Consider the following 23,678-nt stretch of genomic DNA (forward strand, 5'->3'; position numbering starts at 1 on the left):
CAATGTGTTGCAACTTGGTCATCAATTCAACAATTACACATTTATTATTATACATTTCGATAACCTCATTACAGGAGACAGAAGAGGGAGTAGATTGAAAGATGCATACAGCACAGGAAAACATTTTCATTGGAAAACGTTCATTGGGAGAAAACAGTTTATAAAAAATTTTATGTAAAATGGAAGCTCCATCTCTGTCATTTCGGTAAACAATATCCCAATATGACTGAAATTACCAACTTATTTTACAAAAGAAAAGACAGTGCACTTTTGAAGTAATAACGTTACCAATTGAACCAATGTCACCAAATCAAATTTTTTTTTTCATTTTTCAACGTGGTTTGCAATAATAAGAAAAAGGATTGTTTCTTGGATTCTTTCAACTATAAATAATAAAATGAAATAACAAAATTTTAATTATTTTCATTTTATTTGTTCACAAATGCAATACTTTTCTTTTTGTATGTTAAGAGCAACCGATTATTAAAAAATAAAACTATCACAATAATTATATTTGTTCCAATATAGATTATCTGTAAGAAGGGAGGTTACTCCTACTAAAAAGAATTATATTAACCCCATTATTGGCCCCTGATGTCAATATACCTCCGATGCTTGCTGCGTACGTACGTCGGGTGCCTAGTTTGATACAGGTAGCTCTCAGTCGTAATATTAATCTAAAATCGGTTGGACGAGTGGAAAGGTGGAGGTTAGGATATTGTCGTCAGTAAGTTTATCAGTTTTATCTCGTATGACATATAAACATTAACTGGGTCATATTGTTGTTCGCAGAATACATATATGTTGTTTAGTCTGGTTTGATAGACTTGCACAAGTCCTTAGAAATGTAGTGGGGTGGGAAGTTTACATGTAGTCTCCCATGTGGTCCAGTTATTAATATGTTCATGTTTCAAATATAAACCAAAAACGTTAATTTATGATTTTACGTATTACACAACGGGACATCATTGCTTTCATTACTTAACCATTTATCAGGACTTTACTAATATTCATATACTAGGCTACAGATGGTGTATTGTTGATGCTCTACCTTCAGTATAAAATGTAATAATAATCCTCTGAAGACTAATTCAAGAGACGACAGTGACAACAGACATGTATAAGCCGATTAGAAAATGTCGTATTAGCTTCTAGAACTAAACAAAACTCCTTATCATTTAAAAAAAAATCTATGATACACCTCTTACGTTGACCTCATTGAACACTTCCGGGTATACAGTTTCTATATTGGTGATAATGAAACTCGAATTAATTAGTATGAACTCCGACTAATTATAAAAATAATCTATAAATCTATTCACGACCGTAAGAAAGGTTGTTAACATGGCGGTGAAATTAGCTTATTTAATTTCAGTTTTCTGATAATGTCCTCATGGTGAAAATCATGTATGGTTCCAGTGGATAATGTTATCTAGTTGTTGTGTACTATGTTTGTATGTCAACAGAGAAGGGTGCTAATCACACATGCTACTAGTATGTAGGTCTAAACCTTGGTTACCTAGCAACTTCTATTTGTTTCATCTATTCTCTCATGATCAGCTATATATCAACACCATTGAAAATGTTCAAAACAAGTCACTTACAGGAGATAAACCCGTGTTTCTTAAAATCACGAATTAATTAAATACGAAACGAAAACAATCGTGGTAACTCGTAGCTTGATTACTATATCACATATCAGTTTGATTATTTCTATTTTTTATTCTTTTTTTTCATTCTTTTCCTTACTAACTGAAAATTATGGACATAAAATAAAGAAAGTCATTGGATATAACGAAGAGTTACCTAATTTTGGTTTAGTTTTGAGGGGCCGCGGTGGCCGAGTGGTTAAGATGTCCCGACATATTACCACAAGCCCTCCACCTCTGGGAAGCGGGCTCGAATCCCATGTGGGGCAGTTGCCAGGTACTGACCGTTGGCCGGTGGTTTTTCTCCGGGTACTCCGGCTTTCCTCCACCAACAAACCTGGCACGTCCTTACATGACCCTGGCTGTTAATAGGACGTAAAAATAAACAAACCAAACCAAACCAAGTTTAGTTTTGAAATGGTGATTTTTGAAAAATCCTCACCAATTTGACGGTAGCTGTCAATTCATTTCAATGCATCAGTAAAAGGTAAATGACCTACTTTAACGTTAACTTGACTAAACGCAAATTTATTCTAAAAGTGGGACACTATTATCTCTACCAAAGTAACCTGCATATTTGAAGTAAGATACAACTTTTCTTGATTTAACCAATATTGTTTTTTTTGGCCAATGTCAATATGACGTTTTCGATGACAGGCTAATAAACAAATTCCTATCTTTGTTTTCTTATGGATTTGACGCACAAATATCCTGTTGATGGTCTGCACCTATAAAGTGTTAATGTTGAAGACCACTGATCAATATCATAAAGGCATAGGCGTTCCACAGTCTAATTAAAATTAGATTTGAGATTTGACTCCACTAAGATACTTTACGATACGCTCCTACGCTCAGGTATTGGAGCGTATCATAGTATATTTTATTGAAGCAAAATCAGAAGTCTTATTCTTATTAGATTGAGACATTCCGAGAAGCTTTATATAGTATATTAGACCTGTCGAAAGGTTCACTGATAGAAACGAATTCCAGCACGTAAATGATTTCAAACATTTGTTCTTGAAGTTTATTTTTTAATATTGTTACATAAAAATACATAATAATGTATTGAAGTGACGAATTATATGTGTTATGCTTGTAATTATATAAGAATGTTCTTATAGAGTTAATGTCATTGTAGATTCAACATGTCGACTGTCACTCCCCCTGGTGATTCCTGGTTAAACCAAATCTTGGAAGTCGAGTCAACCCAGAAGTACTACATTGAGTATAACACATTCCTCAGTAACCACATCGCCCACGGAATCATAGCGATAGAGAGATTGGGTGGAGACAAAGACAGGGTCAACAGGTTCATCGAGCACTACCGGAATCATGGTAGTCTAGAACCACCAAATCATCCACGTCACGACGAAACTACTGACGCAGAACCCGCAACTGATGACGAACTACACAATCTTCTCGGACAAAGAAAATTGTACTACAAATTACGGAATAGATACAGGATGAAACTAAGCGAGTATGGTTCACCTGAAAAGATGATACGAGAAGAGTTTCCTAAGCTGAGTAGGGGGTTGGTTTGCTCCGCCGCGCATGGGTTGATCCACACAGGGTATGGTTACAGCGCCAAGTGTCCTATCACAGTTACTGAAGGACTTGCTTATCTACATCACTCATGTAAGCCACTTCTTTTTGACGAAAATAACCCTGAAAATTCCATCAGCCATTTTGGAAAAGGAGAAAATGATATTTTGGCTGTTCTTGAGGAACTGAAAAATGACGAAAAGTTGAGAAAATACATGGAAGATGAAGCCGTTGAACTGCGAAAAACGGATTGGTCATCGGGTGGGTTTCAATACAAAGTGGCCGCTTTGGTTGGTGTCGGAGATAAACTAATGAAATATGCCTACAAAATCAAGGTACCGGTGATGGAAAATTGTAAAGACGAAGGTGAAACGGTCGTTGCGGTTTCTGATTGGCTACTTAACCAGGCTATTGCTGTTTATGCGTTGTCAGAAGTGAAAAACAACTTTTTCCTTGTTCATGGTGTGACTGCAGCATGGTCATTAAGACAGATAATCCATTTGTTAAAACCTTCAGATGCTGTTGACGCTTTGAGAACATTCACATGTGTTTTGTTGGCAGTTTACGTCACCCAGGAATGCCCCAGTCTGACAAACACGCCAACGATATCACAAAATGACGTCACAGATTCGGCTTGGCAGGCAGTCATTGACACCGTTTTATCACGTGACACTGACGAACACATATATAAGCTTGTACAAGTCTGTCACGACACATGGCGCGAAAGGAAGAGTTCCGACGGTGCTGATATCTACATGCATGCTGCTCAAGTATGTGTCAAAAATGAGCTCGTTTTCTAAGTCATGTGGAAAAACATCTTGGATTCAATATTACAGCTTCGATCACGCACGCGTGCTTTTCACGCATCAATGTTTAGGTCGTTTAAAAGACGCATTGGTTATACCTTAAACAAGCATCGTCAACGATTTATGTCTTGTAATGTTATTCAGGTACATATTGCCATGTGTGGATATGTTTCGAAATGCAGTTAACATTTGTAATAGCCAACAACAATGTTAATGTTATGGCGTGAAAAAAAAACCGATTAATGCATAAAAAGATTGGAATTGGAGTTGGATTGAAAGTATCTAAATAGTGTTTTACTCTTCGACGAATCAAAGGAAGAGAGGAATAGATTTGGATCCGCAGCGAGTATACCTTTATAACTAGCTGTAGAAGAAGCTTATCTAATCGAAAGGAAATCATATAACCAGTTAGTGTATTCTGCATTACTATTACATTTTGTATCTTGAACACATTTGATAATCCATCGGAAAATTAAACAGGCATGTACTATAATAGCCAGTACATAATAAAACACCTCCTCTTCGCGTCGTTGTCTCTAAAGAACAATTTGGAGAGTATTTTCGACGGTGAGTCTGAATGTTTGACGTTAGTTAAACATATTTATCAAAATATGTCAATTGTTATATATATTTACAGTAGATAACATAACTTCATATACTATGTATAATCAAGAGGTTAATGTTTACGTCTTCTTAAATAAAATTGTATTTGAAGATGAAAATTGTTCGCTGTATTCTTAGAGACTAGTGTTTGTCTCTTATGTTGTCTTATTTAACAATGTTTTAAATGTCAAAAGCTATGATGTTCAAACTACTTCTGTGATACGTATATCTAGCTGTCTCCTCAAATGAACCAAATATATATATCTAAAAAGTATTTCTAGGAAATACAAATTCCAAAACGAAGTATGCTATTGAGTCTGTATTGGTCTGTTTGTATTAGTTTGTATTTTCATATGTGGCCATACTTAATACCTAATGACTGATGAAAAGATGCAAAGAAATTATCGAACATCCAAATATTTACAGAAATGTAGAACGATGAAGTGATTATGAGTTATTTCGCATAGGTTAACGCATGTCAAACCGGAAATTGAAGAGGAAATAAAATTTACTCATTACGGAGCTCAATTCTGAGACAAATCCTCCGTTTTAGAGCTTATGCTAAAGAGATAAAAAACAAAGAAAATCTACCGGTGGTGTTTTTTTTTGTTTTTTTTTTGTCCCCAATATCTGATACAAATGTCAGTTGTTATTAGAAAAAGACATGACCAGTTTCAACTCAAACCTATTTGGTATACGTGTTCATTAAGAGGCGTGCATCATCATTCTTACTTGTTTAATGTTTTAACTCCGGGTTTCATTTTGTGTTAGTTAAGCCATATCAATAGAATAAGCAATCTTAAAAAGAAACTTTCCTATATGTTTTCGTCTCTCAGTACGGTGGTTTTGAGTTACCAAAACAAATGATGTGGGAAAAGTACGAATTACCTTCGATTTACCACATTTTCAGGTTATTATGACGTCACAATAACCGGATAATGGGACTACTCGACGAAAAATCGTATTTTCTGCACATCATCTTGGGATCTCGGTGTAACAGTGTTATAGTTCTTTTATGTTTTTCGTTTTCATGATCTTTGAATGGTTTGTTTGTTTATATATTTGACATTAATCGAACAATTTAAAGACGTTTTTTGTTCTATGTTGACTATGCAAAGCATCATCGATCTACTTGCTAAAAACTGTTACAGTACAACTGTAAGGTCTTAAAACTGTTACAGTACAACTGTAAGGTCTTAAAAATGTTACAGTACAACTGTAAGGTCTTAAAACTGTTACAGTACAACTGTAAGGGCTTAAAAATGTTACAGTACAACTGTAAGGGCTTAAAAAATGTTACAGTACAACTGTAAGGTCTTAAAAATGTTACAGTACAACTGTAAGGTCTTAAAACTGTTACAGTACAACTGTAAGGACTTAAAACTGTTACAGTACAACTGTAAGGGCTTAAAAATGTTACAGTACAACTGTAAGGTCTTAAAACTGTTACAATACAACTGTAAGGTCTTTAAAATGTTACAGTACAACTGTAAGGTATTAAAAATGTTACAGTACAACTGTAAGGTCTTAAAACTGTTACAGTACAACTGTAAGGACTTAAAACTGTTACAGTACAACTGTAAGGGCTTAAAACTGTTACAGTACAACTGTAAGGGCTTAAAACTGTTACAGTACAACTGTAAGGGCTTAAAACTGTTACAGTACAACTGTAAGGGCTTAAAAATGTTACAGTACAACTGTAAGGGCTTACAAAATGTTACAGTACAACTGTGAGGTCTTAAAACTGTTACAGTACAACTGTAAGGGCTTGAAAATGTTACAGTACAACTGTAAGGTCTTAAAACTGTTACAGTACAACTGTAAGGGCTTAAAAATGTTACAGTACAACTGTAAGGGCTTAAAAATGTTACAGTACAACTGTAAGGGCTTAAAACTGTTACAGTACAACTGTAAGGGCTTAAAAATGTTACAGTACAACTGTAAGGTCTTAAAACTGTTACAGTTGTACTGTAAGGGCTTAAAATTGTTACAGTACAACTGTAAGGGCTTAAAACTGTTACAGTACAACGTACAACTGTTCTGAAAGGACTTGGAGGTTTGCTCTCGATAGCTTTGCCATAATAAAAAGTTTGAGGTAAAATGAAAATTCCACTGCAATGTGCATGTACATACTCAAATTCAAATATCGAGCGTATTTTTCATGTCTCGTTTATGACGTTTATGATATCTGGTCATAACAATATCACAATGTTTATTTAAACTAGTATCAGTCGCGCCATATTTATGTTGACTAAAACAGATAACCTATTTAAATGTCCTCTATACCTTAGGTAGACAACAAGAGGCGGTCAGTGGGGAAGGAAAGGCAGGTAACGTGGTTAAATATACTATATATTTCTAATAAGTTTTTAAATGTTATCATTTGTCCTTCTGTTGGGTACATCTGAATGGTGATCATTTGTTCCCCTGTCGAGTACCTCTGAGTGGTAATCATGTGTCCCCCCTGTCGGATACCTCTTTGTTTGTTCTAGTAAATGACTTATTCTGATTTCACCATGTGTAGCATTTCATCAGAGCTGGGTGTGGGATGGCATATATATATATATATATATATATACACATATTTGTACGTGACAAACTGTAGCCTATGCGAGTACTAGTTGTAAGTATTTTTTTTTCTTTTGATACCAGAGATTAGCTTAAATCTCACAGCAAAGTTACCAATTTATTTTAAAATTGTATATTAAAATATTCTTTTGATCATTTAATACTACCCTCTATTTAATTATATGTTTGAAATCAGTGATATTTGTGTCGTTGATTATGCGGAGGTTATGTAAAGTAAGATAACCATATCTTGTATCTGGTCTTGTTTGACGTCCTAAAAACATTCAGATTTGCTGTAATTGTATCCTCTTATCATTTACTGTAGGACTCTGGTGAAGCTTATGCTTTTATTTTGCTTTCTATATTAGATTTCCTGTGGAAAACGAAAACAAAGATTGTGGAGTTGGACGGCATATAAGGTAGGAATAGTTATTCTTAATTCATTTAATGTTTCTGTAAATGGATATATCATTATTTAATTTCTGTCGGTTACCAAAACGTTTTTATATTTTTTTGAAATATACCGATCAGATGTTTTTGTTCTAAGCTGAAAAAAATGAGCCGAAACGTTAACAATGATTTTTTTTTTGCAATAAGCCATATAGGAATAACACAGTCACTTCTAAGTATCTAGAGACTAAGATATTGTTTCACACTTCATTTTTCCAGATGGCTAACAATACAGACCAATGGGTTTCGGACATCCTACAACAGTACTCTACCAAAAGGTTCTTTATAGAATACAACGGTTTTATGTCCAATCACATGGCTCATGGCATTGTCGCACTGAAAGACCTTGGAGCGTCACAAACGAAAATTGGTCAGTTCGCTGACTGGTGTGGTCAGCTATTGGAGCCACCCGACCATCCTAATCATGCCGGAGAGGATCCAGACGCGGAACCAGTGAGTGACCAGGAGCTGCAACAACTTTTAGGAAAGAGAAAATCTTACTATGGCATCAGAAATAACTACATCAATAAACTGAAGGACGTAGGATCACTTGAGGATCTGATCAAAGCTGAGTTTCCTAAATTAATGCGAGGTTTGGGCTGTGTGGCTTTCCATGGTCTTATTCAGATCGGTTATGGATTTCGTGCTGAACATGGAACTGTGGTGTGCGAAGGGCTGGCTTACTTACATCACTCCTACCATGATTTTACATTTAGTGAAGCAAAAGCTGTAAACGACATCTCAAATTTTGGTCATGGAGACGAGGAAATCTTGGAAGTTCTATATGAACTGAGAGGTGACTCTTCTCTTCGTCACAAAATGTTGGAGGACGGTCTTGTCATTCAGAAAAGTGGCAGATTCTTAGGAGGGGGTTTCTCGTCCAGATTCGCCGCCCTGACCGAGAACCACGGAGATGTAATATTGAAATATGCAAACAGAATAAAAATTCCTCAGAAAAAAGATGGCGAGAATGAAGCAGAATTTCTCATCAACCTCTCCGACTGGTTGATCGACCAAGCTATTGCAGTATATGCATTGTCGAAAAGACCAAACGATTTCTTTCTGCTACATGGCGTGACGTCAGCCTGGTCACTTCGACAGATCATCCCATGTTTGAACCCTGACGACGCCATGGACGCCTTGAGGATATTCACCTGTGACCTGATGGCAGCCTATTTGGTTGTAGACGCCCCACCTTTGACGGAACCGTCAACTACAATGGCTCATACCGTCAGCGACAAAACATGGCGGGAAATAATCGACAGACTACTTGCATTGGAGTTAGATCCACATGAAGAACATCTATACAAACTGGTCCATGTCTGTCATTCTCAGTGGACTAAAGACAAAGCTTCTCCAAAGGCTGGTCTCTACGTCGATGCTGCCAAGCTGTGTATGGACCATAAAATGACGTTTTGTTCTTACAGCGAAGAGTTGACATTAGAGTAAACTGGGCTAGGTGAGAGCTCGGAATTTGTTAAGGAGAGCAAAATTCATTTCGTTTAATACCTAACCAGATGTTAAGAAGTATTTGGACACATTTTCGTTTACCGATACATTTGAAAGTCTGATAGATTGTTGGTGGATAATCTATATATATAGTGTTCATTTGTACTTACTTAAATATTGTATAGTAGCATATGGTTATACCATCAAATAGACTACATTTACATGCTGATATTTCTATTACAGCTGTAAAATTTCAATTTATTTTTCTATCCGTTATTCGAAATAGGATATGTAAGATTGAGTGAAAGTGTTGTTATTCTTTTTGAGATAAATATCTATAGAATGGAATGAATTACAGTACATGTATGTAATTGGTGTTGTGAATGAGAGCCCCTTGTGTGGGGACATTTGTTTATATTTTTGAAGACTGACTCCAAGGCTCCAACCTTGGCAATCTTTAGATGTATAACATGTCTGAGATTAAATACTGTTTTTGTATTACAAAAAAGGAAGATAATAAAAAAAATCACAAATTGTGTTCATGGGTCTTGATGTTACAATGTACAGTGATTAGGTCAGTTACATGAATGTTGAGTAGATCCGTCAATGATAAACAAACATGGTATACTGTAGACTATGTATGTAGAGTGACACCGTCAATGATAAACAAACATGGTATACTGTAGACTATGTATGTAGAGTGACACCGTCAATGATAAACAAACATGGTATACTGTAGACTATGTATGTAGAGTGACACCGTCAATGATAAACAAACATGGTATACTGTAGACTATGTATGTAGAGTGACACCGTCAATGATAAACAAACATGGTATACTGTAGACTATGTATGTAGAGTGACACCGTCAATGATAAACAAACATGGTATACTGTAGACTATGTATGTAGAGTGACACGTCAATGATATGTAACAATGTAGAGTGACACCGTCAATGATAAACAAACATGGTATACTGTAGACATGTATGTAGAGTGACACCGTCAATGATAAACAAACATGGTATACTGTAGACTATGTATGTAGAGTGACACCGTCAATGATAAACAAACATGGTATACTAGCTGTAGACTATGTATGTAGAGTGACACCGTCAATGATAAACAAACATGGTATACTGTAGACTATGTATGTAGAGTGACACCGTCAATGATAAACAAACATGGTATACTGTAGACTATGTATGTAGAGTGACACCGTCAATGATAAACAAACATGGTATACGTAGACTATGTATGTAGAGTGACACCGTCAATGATAAACAAACATGGTATACTGTAGACTATGTATGTAGAGTGACACTGTCAATGATAAACAAACATGGTATACTGTAGACTATGTATGTAGAGTGACACCGTCAATGATAAACAAACATGGTATACTGTAGACTATGTATGTAGAGTGACACCGTCAATGATAAACAAACATGGTATACTGTAGACTATGTATGTAGAGTGACACCGTCAATGATAAACAAACATGGTATACTGTAGACTATGTATGTAGAGTGACACCGTCAATGATAAACAAACATGGTATAACTGTAGACTATGTATGTAGAGTGACACCGTCAATGATAAACAAACATGGTATACTGTAGACTATGTATGTAGAGTGACACCGTCAATGATAAACAAACATGGTATACTGTAGACTATGTATGTAGAGTGACACTGTCAATGATAAACAAACATGGTATACTGTAGACTATGTATGTAGAGTGACACCGTCAATGATAAACAAACATGGTAACTGTAGACTATGTATGTAGAGTGACACCGTCAATGATAAACAAACATGGTATACTGTATGACTATGTATGTATGTAGAGTGACACTGTCAATGATAAACAAACATGGTATACTGTAGACTATGTATGTAGAGTGACACCGTCAATGATAAACAAACATGGTATACTGTAGACTATGTATGTAGAGTGACACCGTCAATGATAAACAAACATGGTATACTGTAGACTATGTATGTAGAGTGACACTGTCAATGATAAACAAACATGGTATACTGTAGACTATGTATGTAGAGTGACACCGTCAATGATAAACAAACATGGTATACTGTAGACTATGTATGTAGAGTGACACCGTCAATGATAAACTAAACACGGTATACCGTAAACAATATGTAAAGTGACGAGGTCAGTGTATGAATGTACAGTGACACCGTCAATGATAAACATTCTATTCCATACTCTTATTGATCCAACGAGTGATAATTTAATTAATAGTGATTAAAGTTGATCTAATTTGCTAAATGATTTTTTGTAGTGTAAGCCGTATCGACGATAGTAACACTCCTCTCCACGACGTAGCACCTTACATCAATACAACTCTAAATGTTAGATTAAATGATAGTGAAATAAAACATGTCTAAACACTTTGAAACTCGGTAAGGCAATGATGAAGGCAGTCGCCGTATTTTGAAGAATATTGGAACACTATTTGTAAGCCACTTGAAATATTTATGTCACTAGCTACTGGTGTATACCCCAGGTCATAGAAACAAGCAAAAACTACATGTATGCCGTTATTTAAATAAGGGTGATAAGCATTCTCCATCAAACTATCGTCCAATATCTCTATCATCCGCTGTTTGTTAAGTTTTGGAACGTGTTATTTTTAAACATATCTATAAGTTAACTATAATTCCAGTCTGTTTTTTACTAGTCCATTCCACTGTAATATCAATTAATAGAAATATATCATGATATAGGTTGATGGTTTGAAGAAAAAAATACTTGTACTGTATATTGTGATATTTCTAAAGCATTTGATTGTAATTGGCATAAAGGTCTATTAGTAAAGTTAAAAATGGAATAGGAGGTGAACTGATCGTTTGGTTAAAGGATCACTTAAATAAAAGGCAGCAAATGGTTTGTATAAAAAAGTGGAATCTGATTCAAAATTGAGCTCTATTGATGCCGGAGTTCCGCAAGGTTCTATCTTAGGGCCCCTTTTATTTGTTGCTATACATAAACGATATAGCAGATTTTTTTTTTAATTCCGTATCTCGTCTTTTCGTTTATGACACCTCTTCTCCAATGTTCCTATTCTTCCTGTGTTCAAAACCAAATTATTCTAAATAGAGATTTTGAATCTCTTAAATGCTTGGGCCAAAACCTGGTCGGTCACTTTTAACCCTGATAAAACCGATGTACTTTTTATCTCGAATAGAAATGAAATAGATGAACTATTAAAACTTGTTAGAACAATCTAATACCTTTTTCATTTGTTCATTTCTCCTTTTAATGTCACTACCTTTATTGCGGATAACAGGAACAATAAAATTATGGTTAAATGTAGAAACAAATGTTACCATGGTCTATTTACTTACTTCTTTTGTGTGGGATGTAAAAGGTTGCTTTTCTATAACCATACGTTCCATTAAGGAGTTATCGTTATTCTAGATACGTTTTTGTCCGAAATGTCCTAGTGGTCAAAGTCACGTCAAAGTAGACCTGTTGTTTCATTGGTCGTTTGTACGCCGTTTGACGCAAAGTATGTAGCTACATATAGGTTCTTTGTGCCATGGACGAACCCGTTAGGCAGACCGAGAGAAGGTAGGTCTGCTTCTTCATTTGTTTAATTATAAATGAGTTTAAAACCACACACTCACACACAATATAATTGATTATATATGTAGGTTTGGTATGCTTTTCTGATAAGTTATACGGTTGATTGAAATTAGATTAAATTGGTAATTGCATCAACATAGACATCTGTGCCAAGGATTTATAACTCATATATGTCTTTGATGTGTGCATATATTGTGTGTACATTTAAGTCTCCTGTCTTATAATTATCACACATACTATAACAGAAGACATCTCCGATGGTATTATATATATATATATCTGTATGCATGTTATTGACAATTTTAAAACGCCTGTTAAAGTATGTACATATACTCGAGTACGATTGTGGTGAGCTCGAGCTCGCGATTGTGTCACGCACGGCCGAACCATGGTAAATACCACAGGGGCCTGAGAATTCTGTACAGCTTATAAGTATTTGGTCCACTAGATTGTGTTAGTGAAAATCAATACAATGTACATACATGTAATGTATCTGAAAATGGCTAAAATCGGTGTATGGCCACTCTGGTGGATCAAAAACATATAACTGTATATCTAACTCCCAGACTTCTATGATACATTTTACAATATCCGATGAATTATGCTGCACTATCAAATTTCATGGGTTATAGAATAAACACCGGGCTTTCAACCCAAATTTCAAATTTTCATATTTGTATAAAACGGTATACTTCCGCAAAATGTCTAGAAAATGGGTCCCAATAAATGTAGACTGACTATTATTATGTCCCAATTGTCATAAGGGGAGTACAGGCATAGTGTGTTTTACATGATTATACTAATACTTTACAACCAATCTTTGCTCTTTGTAATCTAGATTTTATCAACGTCTTAAGGAGACCACAGAACCATGTTATTTCGCTATATACGATATATTAACGTTTGCCACTGTCCAGGTTAAATGGAGTTTTCAAGTCTGGTCACCTGTCACTAATTTTGAAAAATGACATCTCGCATAACTGTGAATAAAAAGAAATAAAGATCTACCATCTTGCTAAAATTTCATGTAGGGGTGCCATCTTTTGTTGAATTCCACACTTATGTTGAATCGACCAAAATATTCATGAAATTCCAATATTGATTACCTCCCCCTGTCAGACACACACTTGACAGAATTTTAAAATTTCTTTACATATTTTACATCTGCATGTATTGCCCAACCCACACATTAAACATTTGAAACCGATGCGCCCTGAATACCCAATCAGCAGGCTCCGAAACATTCACCTGTGCCAAAAAGAGGATTTCCAGGAATCTATTTTTGGTTGGATTCTGCAGTCCCTATAATGGACTGTGAGCATGTACAATTGTTGGTTCAACTGTATGAAGGATCGATCTCTTTTATCACACGACTGTCTACACATTCTTTGGCCATTGGAACTATCCGTTTTTAAACATTGTTTGAAACAGAAAACTTTGTACATGTTATATGTATGACAACACTAGAACACGTCTTATCAAAAGGTACTATTTGTAAGAAACATTCAGTTGCAAATCAATCGAACTATAAATTGTAAATATTATCAACGAGTATCTAGGTAAAAATTTCAAGCTAATGCGATTAGTTCTACATATTTAAACTGTATTTCCTGGTTTGTACCTATCATAAACTCTCATACTTACATACATGTACCTAAAGCCACATACTTTCCCCGTAAATACTGATAATCTGTACTAAATATATATACATATCAAAATATTTTTATATCTATTTTATTTCATTTATTGTCAATTCAACAGACCCAGGATCCCCAAATACAGAACTGATACCGAACAAACAAATAAAGTTATATTAACAAACATTCGATATATAAATACCATAGACAGTGAATGGGAATATAAAATGTGTAAGAATATGGCAATGTCAAAAATAAAATACATTTACTCAAAATACTTTTGCCATAATGAATGCTGAGTAAAAGTGATAAATATCTAACCCGTATTCTTATCATATCTGATTTAAAACAGATCAAGTAGAACCATTGAAAAACTGTCTAACAACAAATATGGTTAAAATTTTATACAATACAACGATTTATTATAAAACATATTAAACGCATCATCAACGGTTCAAATTAACAAAATCTGCTCTACTGTCTGGGGTTAGTAGAGCCAATATTACAGAAACTATTCTTATAACCGCTCACGGTCCTGTGGTCCGAGAACAAATGACCCGTTACTGATTCCGGTACCGTTACCGTATTAATGGACGATTTTCGCCTGGTTGATGCCGATAAATACAGACTGGTATTTAAACAGTGTTCACTAATACAGTTAATGGCTCTCGGCATCTGCTAATGGAACGCACGTATGTCTTTGTGGCATTGGGGTGCCGAATGGGGGTCGTCATACTCGATACTCCAGGGGTTCCTATCACTTACGATCTTTACACACCTGGACTATCTCATAGTCAAACTGGAGGCAGCAGACCAGAACAGGCAATTTAGTCCTTTGATGCACATCAAAAGAGCCGTAGAACGGTACACTGACTGCTTGACTGTGTGGCTTTGAAGTTGGGCGTCGCTCATTTTGTGGTCTTCAACAGAAAATTTTGCTGCCCTGTGATTCGTTCAGAATTTTACTATGAGATAGTTATGGGGTATAGAGATTATAAGTGATCGGAACCCCTTGAGTATCCAGGATGGGAGGTCGTCAACATATGAGCTCCATGCAATATCTGGTAAATTAAAATCGCCGAATATCCTAACGTAGGAAATTTCGTTAACAGCATCAGATGTTTGTGATATTTATGATGGTATATTTCTGCCATCGTGCTATTTTAGGTCGAGTTACATTTATATAACGTACCTTTGCCGAGATAATTATGTCGACCAGTCGAGTTATACGATGACTTGTTGAGATATTTATGTCGCCATAGATATTGACTTTTCGAATTCTTCATTTTACGTTATAAACGATGGACTGTCATGTAACAGATTGATAGAATATTTCACCCCCTTTGGGATAAGACAGGATAATCTCAACCCGAGGGGTAAGATTCTTAAGTTGTCAAACACGAGGCTTTGCCAATTGTTTGACAGTTTAAGAATCTTATCCCGAGGGTTGAGATCTCCTGTCTCACCCCAAAGAGGGTGAATGGTTCTTTTTCTCTTACGTCGTGCACCACTTTGTGTCTCTAATAAACATGTCACTTATGCAAGCGAGGATGACGTGACCGCAATGAAACGCCGTCTTCGCCGTCTTTATGACTTCATTTCATTGTTGTCGTGACGTTATAATACTATTACCGCGACGTCAGGATATTGTTGTCGTGACGTCATACCATTGTTGGGCACGTGCGGTAAAACTGTGGATATCCCTGTCTGGGGTAAGAGAAAAACATATCCAACAAGTACGCCTCGTTTTTGTGGGGTTTTTCCATTGCGGTTTCTGCCTGCACTCCTCTGTAGATACGAGTCCAGGTCTATGATTACATTCAAACTTTGAATTAATTGCTATAGCTAGCTGCAAAGCTGTAGGACAAAACCACAATCTTTCAATTACAATTGTTGATTTTATTCAAAGAAGACGTGTACCCAGAAGCTAGGCAGACAATCGATTCGATAGTGAGGAGTCGTAAGTTGAAAATGACAGGAGTATTCAAATTTTATTATGGCTTGAGACCGAAAAAAATGACGAGCAGTAATTAGTTTTCAAATATCTTAAAATATACTGTTTCGTAGAAAATTGATACAAAAGGAAAACATTACTTTAGTTTACTAATGCTAGATAAATTAATTTATATTAGTTATAACCCTATGCAATCGTTTCTATATAATCTCTATTGATAAAAATGTCAATAAATGAACTGTTCCGTCGAGCGGTCCAAAGAACTGTGTTAAAATCGACTGTTAAAATGTGCTGTTGGACCGAATGACGTCATACATACAATGCGTGACGTTAATGCATTGTTTTGAGTCAATGGGTTTAACAAAACAGTTATCGACTGGGTTTTCGGGCAACAGATGATTTTTTGGACCCTCACACAAACTGTTGCCCTCGACCTTCGGCCTCAGGTAACAGTTTGTCTTCGGGTCCAACAAATCATTTGTTGCCCTCAACCCCTCAACAACTGTATATTAATATGACTGAAGGCAATGCTTTAAGGATGTATTCTTCTGAGGTTTCAGTCCCGTTGAAGTCTCGTTTCGACAAAGATCAAAGAAGTTATGAGATTTTCAAATACAATTTATCAATATCTGTAGCAAGTTGCCAGTAGCAAATTTTGTTAAAAAATTACAGTTCTAACTTTAGCAGATTTTTTTATACGGGGATTTTAAGAAATGGCCCATTTGGCGGCCATTTTGAAATTGTGTCTTTTTCGCTTTGAGTATAGCCAAAGTTTTACCATTTTTCACTGAAATTGTTTTTACTTAAAACATCACTGCACCAGCATTTTTAGTTGTATCAAGCTAATTTTTGCTGTAAATCTTTACTTGGTTCGTGGTAATTAAAATATTGATCATTAATGTGTGAAATGATTCACACTTTTTTCACATATTTTTACATTTAATGGTAATTTGAGCACTTTTATTTTTTACTCTAAAATACTGAAAAATAACAAATATTCAAGTGGGGCAAAAAAGTAAGAACACGGACCCCCATTTTTCTGCCTGACTTTGAAGGACAACACTTTCCCTATTGATATGCAAAATATAAACAAAATATTTAATACCAGAACTTTTTCTATAAAGGGTTACATTTGGCCAAAATGGCTGAAAATGGTGCATTTTGTAGCTCAAAATTAAAGGGTAGGGGAAACATATGTTGTTACAATGTATTCTGAGAAAAAATATTAGTCTTATTAATCAAAACTGGTATATTTTAAAAGAAGACAAATGGAAAATAAATTCTACAAACATTAATACATATCAAACACCTCATTAGGAAATTATAGCTTTAATCTCTTGTGTATATGGTCAAAACGGCAAAATTCCCATAAAATCCAATATTTTGTCAACTATGTATCTTTGAGTGACAGTAGCTCAAAAACTAGCACACGGACATATGTTTTTTCTTTCATTTTCTTTCATGGTATGAACTCCTCTTTCCAAAAATCTATATGAGAAAAAAAGTTTAATACAAGAAAATTTTGACTTCTCAGAGGAGTACATCCTTAAAGGGCGCCGCCAGATGTTTTCATATGAATCATGCACGGCATAGGAAGAGCGAAGCTCTACTTGTTTATTTTATTTTTTATTTCATGTAGAAGACATAATTTAGAAATAAAAGGACAAACTTTAAACTATAGACGTATATGATGTAATAATTGTCTAGCATAAACTCAAAGAAATGAACTCCAAAGATTCGGATTTCTCTGTGTTCATTCAAGGCCTGGAGTGCCGCGTATGCGAATCCTATGATTTCGCGCCATTTGTTGACGTTATGTGACGTCATGATTCCTTGTGCTGGATATTTTGACTGCATTCCATAGCTTTTAATTTTCAAAGTGTTATTATTATCATTCAAAAAATAATAAAAAAATGTTTAATTACTCCTGTTATGCATTTGCATTGGTAAAATATATATTTAGTGGGGAGAGCAGGGAGAGCAGTACCGGAGCAACGCACAACCTCCCCATATGTATGAAAAAATGGCGGCCGCAAACTGAAGCTGTCAGTAGTAGTATAGAAGTATTTACTTCTATACTACTATAGAAGTATTTACTTCTATACTACTGTCAGTATGTAAGATTGAATTTTTAAGATTGTGGTTTTTCTTATATTTTCTATTTTTTATATTATATCTGTTACCTTAGAAGTCCTTCGCATTCCGTGCTCTTCGTGCCCTTGCTCTTATTATTACTCTTTAAAAAATGTTTAATTTCCCCTGTTATGCATTTGCATTAGTTCAATATATATTTACTGGGGAGAGCAGTACCGGAGCAACACACAACCTCCCCATATGTATGAAAAAATGGCGGCCGCAAACTGAAACTGTCAGTGTGTAGGATTGTATTTTGAAGATTGTGTTTTTTCTTAAATTTTCGTGTATCTGTTACCTTAGAAGTGCTTCGCACTTGGCTGCGCCCTTATTAGATATCATGTACAATTGTACTTTTATCAAATCAATCCTAAACATACTCATTAATTATTGTTTTGCACTACTTATTAGATATAATTTTGCTAATGTACAATTGTACTTTTATCAAATCAATCCTAAACATACTCATTAATTATTGTTTTGCACTACAAATGTAGTCTTAATTTTGCTATGTGTCTTTAACAAACCATATAATTTATTCAAATATAGTTTATTTCATGGTCAGTTATTGTGATCACGAAATGTAACGCAGAATTGCAAAACTGCAATCCCGTGAAAATAATAATCTACAAAAGTAAATGTATACTGTATTTTGATAAGTGTGATGATGGTAAAATGTGTCTGTATTGCAGTGTCTGTATTTATAAGTGTACACGCGTCCATACTTAGTGCCAATAGCGTACTATTGTAAGTTATTGTATACTGAAGTTGTATTGATTTTTCAAGGTATTTTGTGGAGCTTTGGTCTTTCCTGTTCTGAAGGTATACATTGGCCTCCTGGACGACAGTTCTAGCTATAAATATTTGTCTGACTTCAGCTAATAATCACAGACTTCACACCTATTTAAAGGACATGTTGATATCGCCATCTCCTCATATGAAGTTTCTTTGATCAGTTTCAGGATAAGGTATGTATTCAATAATACAGTTACTGATGTTCTTAGATGCAGATTGTTTTATTTCATGTAATTGGGTCGCTGGGGATTGTCTGTTACTTCCGTTTAACGTAACAGAAAAAATTCGGAGACCTTTCTTATATAGTTAACGTTAATATTTCGTTAATTTGGTCAAAAAAAAAATATGAAAAACTAAATAAATGAAATGATATCCATAATCATATATTTCTTTAACTGCACGAATAAAGTCGATAATTAGCTTTATAACGTCTAAGCATGCGCGAAAATATTGTCTTTGCATATGGACAGGCAAACAATAGAAACACCAACAAGAAAACAAAAGAAAATTACATGGCAGCTAAAGACTTAGCTTAATTTATGCAGCCGAAGTCTGTACAATAGTATAATAATGAAGATATAAATTTCAGCGTTTTATGGTGATACGTTTATAAGAGTGATAACCCTCTCAATATTTTCTAGAATAAAAAAGAAACAGTTATTCCCCTTTGGGAAGTAGGAAAAATCATGAGAAGTATTCTTCCATTGCACGAGAAAAAGAATGTCACCAGATTTTGAATTTCATAATTATTACAAGCTGTACGTTCACCCACCCAGAACCTTCCTAAAATTTAAATAATGTTTGATTAAATGTCTTTTGTATGACACAATGTTTGCTTGTTTAGTTAATATTTTCTGGTAAGTATATGACAATTACATGGTGTTTGTGGATTGGCGGAGTTTGATAACCCCCACACAGGCTTTTGGCTTTTATTGAGTTGAATGATAATTAAAATAACATTTAAATGTACTTTATACGGGTTAGGAGTTGTCGTTAAACGTAATCGTAACGTATGCTTTATGTGTAAAAGTCATTCACAATATTGTCATTCACAATAAAGAGTTCCAAGAAATATATTATTAGCGTCATCGATGCTTTCCCGTTCGCTGCGGCATACCAGGTGTAACAAAATCATCTTATTTTCAGCATCTCTGTTTCTGTTGGCGATGCGGATGGAAGTAATCTTCAAGTCCCATTTAAAACATCAGTGTTTCCTCTTTCGACACGGTCTTATTGGAGTTCAGAAAATATCGGCTAAAGGACTTCCAAGAAATGCATCACTTTCATCATCTATGTTTCTGCTCGGGATGCGGGCAAAGCCAGTTCAACAAAATCAAGTCACTCTCAGCATCTCTGTTTCTGTTGGCTATGTGATCTAGAGCTCCAGAAAATATTGACTTATCAGGTTCCAGAGAAATGTTTAATTCACAACATGGTCGTTTCACGGGTATACATATGTATGTGGCTTAAACAAGTTCATCGAAATCATCTCATTTTCAGCATATCTGTTTTAGTTGGCGATGTAGATTTAAAGAGTTAAATATCGCATTATGGAGTTCTCAGAAATCATCTAATTTTCTGCATCTTTCTTTCTGCTGGTGATGCTGTGTTGAGGAGTTCCAGTGAATATCTTTGTCAAAGGTTTAATTAGTTTGGTGAAAGCATCTCAGTTTTAGCCTTTCTAAGTCTTATGTCGATTCGAACTTAATGAGTTCAAGGAAATCATCTGATTTTCAGTTTCTGTTGGCAGATGCGGAATTAAGCAATCTCAGAAAAAAAGACTAATGGAGTTTCCAAAAATGTTTCACTCTCATCATCTGTGTTTCTGCTTGCAATGCATGTATAATCAGTTCAACGAAATCACGTCCCTCTTAGCATCTCTGTTGCAATGCGGAATGATCATCCTATTCGTTATTTTCTCATTTTCTCTTAGCTTAATGAATTTCACTTCTCTTCTCATTTTCTCATTCTGAACATCTAAGTTCTTAGTTCTAATTCATATGTGTTTCTCCTGAAGGAATAAACAATATGCTATGGTGAAGAATACTTGTTAAAATGTGACCTTTAGACAGACGACCAACTTCTTGTCTGTGACTTCTTATATGCTTCGCTAGGTTGTCTCCTGATGGTAGCATTACCCGACTGTACGTGTCGAAGGAGGTTATAAACATGTGCGGATGCTGCAACCTAGTAGCCTCGTGACCTGATCATTTGGGATGTTTAAGGCCATAAGCTCCTTGCTATGAACTGGATGCGGTGTTTTATGTCCACAAAGTTCATGGTTTAGAAGTAGTTAAGCCGCCTCTGCTACTTTTGGGCAGTCACACTCATTCCTTATGGTTAGTAAAGTTGTAAATGTTCACAAAAACATCAATTTAATGGTCACAATTTGATGAATATTCTTCAACCATGAACAAAACATTATCTGTGTCCTTAAATTATCTATACAAGTATTTGTTTCTGTTGGCGATGCGGTATTGATGGCTTTCCAAACAATTTTGGCTTAAGGAGTTCCAGGAAATATCTCATTCACATCATCGATGTTTCCTAGTTGATGTCGTATAACAAGTTTAACATCATCTCATTTTAAGATTATAAGGGATCTTAGTAAATAGCAGATTACGGAGTTCTTAGAAATATATTATTTGCATCACCAATGCTTTCCCGTTCGCTGCGGCATACCAGGTGTAACAAAATCATCTTATTTTCAGCATCTCTGTTTCTGTTGGCGATGCGGATAGAAGTTATCTTCATGTCCCATTTAAAACATCAGTGTTTCCTCTTTCGACATGGTCTTATTGGAGTTCAGAAAATATCGGCTAAGGGAGTTCCAAGAAATGCATCACTTTCATCTATGTTTCTGCTCGGGATGCGGGCATAGCCAGTTCAACAAAATCAAGTCACTCTCAGCATCTCTGTTTCTGTTGGCTATGTGGTCTTAATAAAGCTCCAGAAAATATCGGCTTATCAAGTTCCAGAGAAATGTTTTATTCACAACATGGTCGTTTTTCCGGTAAATGGGGCTTAAACAAATTCTCCGAATTAATCTCATTTTCAGCATATCTGTTTTAGTTGGAATGTGTTAAATATCGTATTATGGAGTTCCCAGAAATCATCTTATTTTCAGCATCTCTCTATCTGCTGGTAATGCGGTGTTGAGTTGAGGAGTTCCAGTAAATATCTCTTTCAAAATATCGCTGTTTCCTTGGCGATGCGGGTTTAATTAGTTTGATGAAAGCATCTCAGTTTTAGCTTTCCTAAGTTTTATGTCGATTCGAACTTAATGAGTACAAGGAAATCATCTGATTTTCAGTTTTTGATAACAGATGCGGAATTAAGAAATCTCATAAAAAATGGCTAATGGAGTTCCCAAAAATGTTTCACTCCCACCATCTATGTTTCTGCTTGCAATGCAGGTATAATCAGTTCAACGAAATCATCTCTCTCTCAGCATCTCTGTTGCGATGCGAAATGATAATCCTATGTTTTATTTTCTCATTTTCTCTTGGCTTAATGAATTCCACTACCCTTCTCATTTTCTCATTCTGAACATCTAATTTCTTAGTTCCAATTCATAGGTGTTTCTCCTGAAGGATTAAACAATATGCTATGGTGAAGAATACTTGTTAAAATGTGACCTTTAGACAGACGATCAACTTCTTGTCTGTGACTTCTTATATGCTTCGCTAGGTTGTCTCCTGATGGTAGCATTACCCGACTGTACGTGTCGAAGGAGGTTATAAACATGTGCGGATGCTGCAACCTAGTAGCCTCGTGACCTGATCATTCGGGATGTTTTAGGCCATAAGCTCCTTGCTATGAACTGGATGCGGTGTTTTATGTCCACAAAGTTCATGGTTTAGAAGTAGTTAAGCCGCCTCTGCTACTTTTGGGCGGTCACACTCATTCCTTATGGTTAGTAAAGTTGAAAATGTTCACAAAAACATCAATTTACTGGTCACAATTTGATGAATATTCTTCAACTGTGTATAAGCATTATCTGCGTCCTTAAATTAACTATACAAATATATGTATCTGTTGGTGATGCGGTATTGATGGCTTTCCAAACAATTTTGGCTTAAGGAGTTCCAGGAAATATCTCATTCACATCATCGTCACTTTCCCGGTTGATGCGGTACAACAAGTTTAACATCATCTCATTTTAAAAATATCAGGTATCTTAGTAAATAGCAGATTACGGAGTTTCAACAAATATATTATTTGAATCATCGATGCTTTCCCGTTCGCTGCGGCATAACAGGTGTAACAAAATCATCTTATTTTCAGCATCTCTGTTTCTGTTGGCGATGCGGATGGAAGTAATCTTCAAGTCCCATTTACAACATCAGTGTTTCCTCTTTCGACATGGTCTTATTGGATTTCAGAAAATATCGGCTAAGGGAGTTCCAAGAAATGCATCACTTTCATCATCTGTGTTTCTGCTCGGGATAATGGCATAGCCAGTTCAACAAAATCAAG

The 23,678-nt window shown here is 35.4% G+C and overlaps 2 protein-coding genes across 2 annotated transcripts; both read left to right on the forward strand.

Annotated features, from left to right (window-relative positions):
* Positions 1-589: 589 nt before the first annotated feature.
* Positions 590-4,719, forward strand: LOC138329354 (uncharacterized). Its single transcript, XM_069276282.1, has 2 exons — positions 590-727; positions 2,788-4,719. The coding sequence occupies exons 1-2, from the start codon at positions 612-614 to the stop codon at positions 3,989-3,991; spliced, it is 1,320 nt and encodes a 439-aa protein (XP_069132383.1). The 5' UTR covers positions 590-611; the 3' UTR covers positions 3,992-4,719.
* Positions 4,720-7,029: 2,310 nt separating this feature from the next.
* On the forward strand, positions 7,030-9,605 carry LOC138329355 (uncharacterized). Its single transcript, XM_069276283.1, has 3 exons — positions 7,030-7,223; positions 7,537-7,587; positions 7,838-9,605. Exons 1-3 carry the CDS (start codon positions 7,209-7,211, stop codon positions 9,065-9,067), a joined length of 1,296 nt encoding a protein of 431 aa, XP_069132384.1. The 5' UTR covers positions 7,030-7,208; the 3' UTR covers positions 9,068-9,605.
* Positions 9,606-23,678: the final 14,073 nt, after the last annotated feature.

This window comes from Argopecten irradians, chromosome 8, assembly GCF_041381155.1.
Source record: "Argopecten irradians isolate NY chromosome 8, Ai_NY, whole genome shotgun sequence".
Taxonomy (NCBI): Eukaryota; Metazoa; Mollusca; class Bivalvia; order Pectinida; family Pectinidae; genus Argopecten; species Argopecten irradians.

Coding starts and splice junctions, on each gene's coding strand:
- LOC138329355 (XM_069276283.1), top strand. Junction 7,588..7,837: donor GGAGTTGGACGGCATATAAG/GTAGGAATAGTT, acceptor TCATTTTTCCAG/ATGGCTAACAATACAGACCA.
- LOC138329354 (XM_069276282.1), top strand. CDS start 612: ATGCTTGCTGCGTACGTACGTCGGGTGCCTAGTTTGATACAGGTAGCT. Junction 728..2,787: donor AGGTTAGGATATTGTCGTCA/GTAAGTTTATCA, acceptor ATGTCATTGTAG/ATTCAACATGTCGACTGTCA.